Source organism: Pinus tabuliformis, chromosome 6, assembly GCF_031772625.1.
Source record: "Pinus tabuliformis cultivar Carrire ecotype Pingquan chromosome 6, CPIR1, whole genome shotgun sequence".
In the NCBI taxonomy this organism is placed as follows: domain Eukaryota; kingdom Viridiplantae; phylum Streptophyta; class Pinopsida; order Pinales; family Pinaceae; genus Pinus; species Pinus tabuliformis.
This window is the reverse complement of record NC_142292.1, coordinates 397882460-397890351: the sequence shown is the minus strand read 5'-3', so window position 1 is coordinate 397890351 and position 7892 is coordinate 397882460. Positions and strand designations below refer to the sequence as shown.

The following is a 7892-nucleotide window of genomic DNA, read 5'->3' as shown; positions in this document are numbered from 1 at the left end:
ATCCTGACTGCTCCGGCGAAATGAGAAGTGGTAGCAGCGATTTGAGTCTTGATGCTACGATTTTGGACACTATTTTGTAGATGACGTTGCACAGGGCAATGGGCCGAAATTTTTCAGGGGTGCTAGATTGAGCTTCCTTTGGGATAAGGGCTATGAATGTGGCATTCATAGCCGGAAGCATCCACCTCATGGTTCTTGATTCTTCAACAATCTGCCAGACTTCCAATTTGATTAGCTCCCAGAAATTATGGAAAAAATTGGAGGTAAATCCGTCCGGCCCTGGCGCCTTGCCTTCTTTCAGTTGATGAACTGCATTTTCCACTTCCTGTAAGTCGACCGGCCTGAGTAAGAGCTGGTTGTGCTTCTCTGTGATTTTTCCTATCGCTTGCATTCTGTCCACCTGAGGTTCTTGATGAGCTTGCTTAAAGTAGTTGAGAAGTTCGAGCTCGATTTCTTCATGTTTTTCCACTTTTACCCCCTGCTCATTTTGGATGTGAGTAATATTGTTATTCATTCGGCGTTGAATAGTGGAACGGTGAAAAAAATTGGTATTTTTTTCTCCTTCCTTTAGCCACTTGATTCTCGATTTTTGCCTCCAGAGCATTTCTTCTTGTTTGGCCCTCTCTGAGATCTGGGTTTCAAGAGACTTTTCCTGTTCCGAAAGTTCCTCTGATCTTCCTTCTGTGATGATCCGTTGCTGTAACTATTTCATATCTTGATCTAGAGCAGTCTGAGCCTGGAAAATGTTACCAAACGAAGAATGGTTCCATTTTTTTATTTTACTCTTGAGGTATTTAAGTTTCTGCTGAAATTTGAACATGCTTGTACCATTTGGTGAAGAGAAGTTGGTCCATTCCGAATTTACCAGATTGAAAAAATCCGGATGTGTCATCCAAAAAGCCTCGAAGCGAAATGGCCTGCGGGTAGCATTGCCTGGTCGAGACCATTGGAGAGAAATTGGCCAATGGTCTGAGCCTGTCAGCGGTAGGATTGATGCTGAAAGGTCTCCCCCTAAGTGGATTGCGTTGTCAGAGATTAGGAATCTGTCCAGGCGAGACGCAATTTGGTGCGAACCAGCTCTTTTGTTATTCCAGGTAAAAAGGCCATTGTTGAATGGCATGTCAATAAGCCAATTGCTTTGAATGTAATCTTTTAGATTGTTACTTTCCTTGTCCAGCTTGTTCCTTCCTCCTCGCTTTTCTTCCATCTTGGTTATCATGTTGAAGTCACCCCCAGTGATCCAGAGCAGATGAGACCTATCAGTATTGATTGAGGAAAGGGTATTCAGAAGTTCTACCTTATGCATAGCTTCCTGGGGAAAATATACATTGGTTATGTGACCATGTATACTGGTTCCTGTAATGTGGAAAGTAGCTTGAAGGAAATGCTTGTTTGCATGAATGTTGTTGAGCTCGATTGTGCGTGCATCCCAGATGATTGCCAAGCCTCCTGAGGCACCAGAGGCATCTACTGCTGCTGCTATACTACCCGGCCAGACTTTTGCAGCAATTCGGTCTAGAGAGATGGAGTTGCATTTAGTTTCCTGCAGAAAGAGAATTTGGGGCTTCTCTTGCTTTATCATGTTCTTAATCAGTCTGCTTTTCCCAGGGCTATTGAGCCCCCTGATGTTCCATGAGATTAGCTTCATGATGGAAGGTTGGAGAGAGAGTTGTAATACTTTGTAAGCTTGGAGTACCTGCCTGACTCCACTAGCATTTCCCCAATGCAGATGGTGCGTTGAAGATCCGTTTTCCTCCCTCTCTTTTTGTTATCTTTGAGTATGCTTTTCCCATCCCAAAGACCTCCAGTTTGAATACCTAGGGATTTTTGCCTTTGAGCTCTGGAGAGAATTACTTCCAGATTCTCCAACTATCGCTCTGGGATTTTATCATAATTTTTTGTTTTGCATGCCTGCTCTAGACCAAGAATGTCCAAATCCCCAATGTCTATGCTTTCTGGTTCTTCTTCCATATGTTGTGTGTCACTTATGTCTTCTGTTGTTTCTGTTGCCTTGGAAAGGTCGGGCTGCGATTTGTCTACTTCCATTCCTTGCGAGTACCAAGTTGGGACTGTGCGCATAGCCGTGGAGGAAGGATATGTGGGTAATGGTTCTTTTGGGATTTTTTTGGGATCAGAATGTGCAAGTTTTTTGTTCACCGTGGGATCTGTTATGAAACCAGCTCAAGAAAAGATAGAAAAGATAGATCAACGCCTTAGAATTCAGTCTCTTCGAGGGGGCAACCTCCTTTACATTACATAAATGAACAATTATTGGATGATTCAAATGACAAAACCTCCTTTCTATATATAGGAGTCTAAGGAGTCACAATATAACCCAGCCAACCTAACAATAATAATATAAAGCCACAAAAATAATAATAGAGGGATTCTATGGGGCACAGTAATAAAAATATGGGGGCAATAGGGGCACAACATAGTTAATAAGGGATACAACTACAATAGTAATGGGGTAATCACTAGTATTATAGGGACCTATCATGCCCCTCTCCTTCAAAAAAAGTGTTGTCATCAACGCTTGAGTATTTCTGGATGCTTCTGTATAAAATTCTCATCCTCCCATGTGGAATCTTCAGCAAATAAGTTCTTCCACTTGATGAGATACTCTGAAATTGATCGATTTCGTAGCTATTGAGTTCTTGTTTCTGTGACTGCTTCTGGTTCCAATATAATTTTTCCTTCCTCGTCAAGTTCTGGCAATATTGTTTGAACTGGGAGCTTGTCGCCTATAACCTTCTTTAAACATGAAACATGGAAAACTGGGTGCACTCGAGACGCTGCAGGAAGCTCCAATTTGTATGCCATAGTACCAATCTTTTGCAACACCTTGTACGGACCATAATACTTTGCTGATAATTTATTATCCTTCTTAGCTTGGTTGAGGGACATTTGTTTATATGGTTGTAGCCGTAGGAATACCCAATCTCCTACATCAAAACTTCTTTCGTTGCGATGTTGATTTGCCTGTTGTTTCATTCTGTTTTGTGCCAACATGAGGTTATCCTTTAAGAGTTGGAGGACCTATTGTTGATGTTCAATGTGATGTTCCATTGCTTGAACCTTAGAATTTTCTCTTAAATATGATGTGATGGATGGTGGCTGATATCCATAAAGTGCCATAAATGGGGCCATTTTTGTTGTTGTATGGAAGGAAGTGTTATACCACCATTCAGCCAGAGGCAACCATTTGACCCATTGTGTTTGTTTATCAGATACAAAGCAACGAAGATATCATTCCAAACATTTGTTTACTATCTCAGTTTGCCCATAAGATTGAGGATGATAAGATGAGCTATGAGCTAACTGAGTACCAAGACAAGAAAATAATTCTGTCCAAAAATTTACAGTGAAAATGGGATCTTTGTCACTTACAATAATCTTTGGGTTTCCATGTAGCTTTTGAATTGTTTCCATAAATGCAGTAGAAACTGTACTGGCTTTCAATGGATGTGATAATGCACAAAAGTGTGCATACTTGGTAAGTCTGTCAACTACCACCATGATGACACTCTTTCCCTCAGACTTGGGTAAACCTGTGATAAAATCCATTGAAACCTCTTCCCAACGTTGGCTTGGAATGGATAAAGGTTGTAATAGACCCGGGTCTTAATTGTTTCAACTTTATTTTGTTGACAAACCAAACATTCTGCCACAAAATTTTGAATATCTGATTTAAGGCCATCCAAAAAAACTTTCTTCTTAACCCTGTGGTAAGGTTTTAAAAATCCTGAATGCCCTCCTAAGGGAGAAGTGTGCAATTCCATAAGAATCTTTTGTTTGAGTTGCGAATTCTTACAAAGGTATAAGCGATATTTGTACCATAACGAATCATTTTGCCAGCTAAATGTATCAGATGTACTGGAATCTTGTTGTAACTTTCGAATAAGTGCCCACACTTCTTCATCATTCTTCCACTCCTCCCTTGCTTCATTTATCCAATCTAGTTGGATAATAGAAATGGCGCACAACAATGCTCCCACATCATCATCCTTTCTTGAGAGTGCATGTGCCACCACATTTTGCTTCCCTTTTTTGTAGATGATTTCAAAGTCATAACCCAACATCTTTGTGACCCACTTTTGTTGCTCTTCAGAAGATAATCTTTGTTCTAAAAAGTATTTAAGGCTATCATGATCTATTTTTACCTTGAAGTGTCTTCCCATTAGGTAGGGTCGCCATTTTTTAAGTGCATGTAGTATTGCCAACATTTCCTTCTCATAAATAGCTTTGTGTAAAAACTTTCCCTTGATTGGATGACTTTCAAAAGCAATGGGTCTTTCATCTTGCATTAAAACAGCACCAATTCCATTTCCTGAAGCATCACATTCCATAATAAAGGGCTTTGTGAAACCTGGTGTAGCTAAGACCAGTGCTTGGCACATTTCGTCTTTAAGATGTTCGAAGGCCTTTGTTGCTTTTGGATTCCATGAAAATGCATCTTTCTTCAATAATGTCATTAGAGGTGCTGCTATTCTCCCATAATTCTTAACAAACTTGTGATAATACCCTGTCAACCCGAGAAATCCTCGCAGATGCTTTATGGATGTGGGGATTTTCCATTCCTTAATGGCTTTATTTTTGCTAGGGTCTACCTTAACTCCTTCATGAGATTCAATATGACCCAAATATTCCACCTCTTGTACTCCAAAGAAACATTTGGATCTTTTTGCATATAATTGTTTCCCCTCCAATATTTGTAGCACCCTGTCAACATGTTCAACATGATCCTTCCAAGACTTGCTGTAGATTAGTATATCATCAAAAAATACTAACACAAATTTTCTAAGGAAGGGTTTGAAAATGGAATTCATTAAACCTTGAAATGTAGAAGGTGCATTGGTAAGGCCAAAAGGCATGACCAAAAATTCATAATGACCCTCATGAGTTCTAAATGCTGTTTTTGGAATGTCTTCGGTCTTCATTCTGATTTGATGATATCCTGAATGAAGGTCCAACTTGGTGAAGTAAATTGATCCATGCAATTCATCCAATAATTCATCAATGACAGGAATGGGAAACTTATCTTTAATAGTGAGCTTGTTGAGCTCCCTATAATCCGGGCACATGCGCCATGATCCATCCTTCTTGTGCACAAATACTACTGGAGCAGAAAAAGAACTTTGACTAGGTTGAATTATACCAGCCTCTAGCATTTCTGCAGCCATACGTTCAATTTCACTCTTTTGGGCATAGGGATATCTGTACGGCCTGATGTTTGGAGGAACACTTCCTAGAATCAGATGAATAGCATGATCATGATCACGAATAGGTGGGAGACCTTTGGGAGTCTCGAATACCTTGGAATGATTTGTTGGAAATAATACTGAGAGGGGGGGGGGTGAATCAGTATTATCAGAACTATAAAACTTTTTCAATGCTCAGAAACATATACGCTACTTTCGTTAAGTGAACCAGCGTGTACACGCAACTGTGTATAAAGAAAACAGCGTATAACTAGAAATCTTATAATTCAGTCAGTTTATCTTCAGTTAAGTGCATGAGGACATTATTCACCATATTAAGAGTAAGCAGATGCAGTAGAACAGATCACACAGAAACCACACACATGAACACCAAGATATAAGGTGGAAACCCAATGTGGGTGAAAACCACCTGCTGCAAGTCGTCTCTATCTTTCTTTAATATGAAACTTCAGTTTACAATCTTTTTGTACTGGTGCAGCCTTATACCAGTACGCAGGCTACAACCTGCAGAAGGCTACAACCTTCTCTCGTTCTCCAAACTTCCTTGGAAGGGAGCTCCAACCCCCTTTGCTCTTGTACTAGCTAAGATACTAGTACGTAGGTGCTGCCCTACAATCTTCTTTCTTTCAGGTACCAACTTTCATACATTTTCAGACTGGATATTCCTGAAGCACAGCATTACAATCTGTAGACCACAATTCATTCAACTTACACAACAGATCATTGAAGCATAAAACAACCAATACTAGCATCATCAAACTTTGAATCACTGAACCACTGAACCCTGTCAATCACCAGTTACCAAAACACAGAGCAGTCTACAGAACTCTGCAATAACAGTCAGACCCAACTGCAAACCCAAAAAAAATCAAGCTTCAAAAGATATACGCTACTTCAATGAGCGAAACCCGCGTATACACGCGCTTTTACCGAAGCCAACCTGCGTACAGATCTAAAAATAAATTCTCTCAACTTGCAGCTATACCAGACATCAGTTAGACCCAGAACATAATATTGCAACAGTATGCAGATCTAGAAATACGCATAATCAACCATATCATAATAGTGCATTTCAAACCATTAGATCCCGATCTATCCTTAGATCTAGTCTTCCATCAACCGATGTGATCTCTCCTTAGCTTAGATCAAGCAACCCAGAACCTAGATCTCTTTCCTTTTCAGATATTCAAGCCTTGTCAAAAGATACACTTGCCTAATGATCTTCTTCTCCTTATATAGCCTTAGGCCTTGCTCAATACCAAGAGCCAAAACCATCAACTTCAAAACTAGAGATCTACACGTCTGTCGAGGTAGTTTGGTCCAAAGACATGGGCACAAGTACCGAGGACTAACTACCATGGACTAAAAGGAAACTTCCCAACATATACGCCCTTTTCTGTTCATACATCTGCGTGTATACGCGCCTTCGTATATAGCTCTCCTGCGTATACGCGACTTAGTATGCATATCACCAGCGTGTATACGCACATGGGCACAAGTACCGAGGACTAACTACCATGGACCAAAAGGAAACTTCCTGACATATACGCCCTTTTCTGTTCATACATCTGCGTGTATACGCGCCTTCGTATATAGCTCTCCTGCGTATACGCGACTTAGTATGCATATCACCAGCGTGTATACGCAACTTTGACTTAATTAACCTGCGTATATGAGATTTCTCTTCATTCTGTAGTCTGAACGGAGATCTGACATCAAAGAGAGTTGCCATCAAGGACAACACCTGTATCATAGTGCCACACCTGTGCCAAAATGCCAACAATCTCCCCCTGAGTGGCAACATCCTTAGAATCATTCTCCCCCTTTGTCATCAAGGGCAAAGGGCTGTGCTCCCCCTGAGTACATGCTGATACCTCTGCTTGGCTGTGCTGAATCATGCTCCCCCTGACAGTAGGCCAGATCTGCAAAAGATGTTCTTCAACAAGAACCAAGACTTATACACCATAAGGGACCTTCCTATCACCAAAAGACTCAATACATACATCCATACTCCCTACCAAGAGGGGACACATCAGAAACAACCAATTATATTACATCATTCATCCCAGGTATAGTGGGGAAACCAACATAGGCCGTTACATGACCTAGACACCATAAAAGAAATATCACAAAAGAGAGACATGACATAGAGACAACAGATCTAGACCAAGACTTATGAAAGTCACCAGCAGCATCTGATAAACATCTTTTAGATCAGCAACCAGGATTTCTTTCTGAGAAACCAACAACCAAAACATCTAAATGCCAACAATGCTTTATGAGACTTTTAAGCTGCTCCCCCTGAACCTGTGCCTGCTGCACCCCCTGAAACTGTGTCTGATGAATTCTGACATACCCATCTCAGACCTTTTTAAACCAGAGTTTGCCCTTGCTGTTCAGAACTCCATATACGCGATTTCTCCTGCATAGACCAGCGTATGTACGCGGATATACTCTCTGCAACAGGCGTACAACATACACGCGACTTAGCCCGTATAAATCAGCGTATATACGCAGATATCCCTTACGTAACTTGCGTATACCAACTTTTCTGTAGAACAGACAAGCTTTAACAGCAGGATGAAGCATCAACTACTCCCAACTTTTGTCTGAGATATTCAAAAGTTTCCCTGGGCAGTGGTTTTGTGAGAATATCAGCAACTTGTTCCT

The 7892-nt window shown here is 40.8% G+C and overlaps 1 protein-coding gene across 1 annotated transcript; it reads right to left on the bottom strand.

Annotated features, from left to right (window-relative positions):
• Positions 1–703: 703 nt before the first annotated feature.
• LOC149258981 (uncharacterized) lies at positions 704–1582 on the bottom strand. Its single transcript, XM_089444338.1, has one exon. It carries the CDS (start codon positions 1580–1582, stop codon positions 704–706), a length of 879 nt encoding a protein of 292 aa, XP_089300464.1.
• Between the last annotated feature and the right edge of the window lie 6310 nt (positions 1583–7892).

What these genes read in the sequence shown, in the direction of transcription:
- LOC149258981 (XM_089444338.1), bottom strand. Translation starts at nt 1,582, where the DNA reads ATGATAAAGCAAGAGAAGCCCCAAATTCTCTTTCTGCAGGAAACTAAA.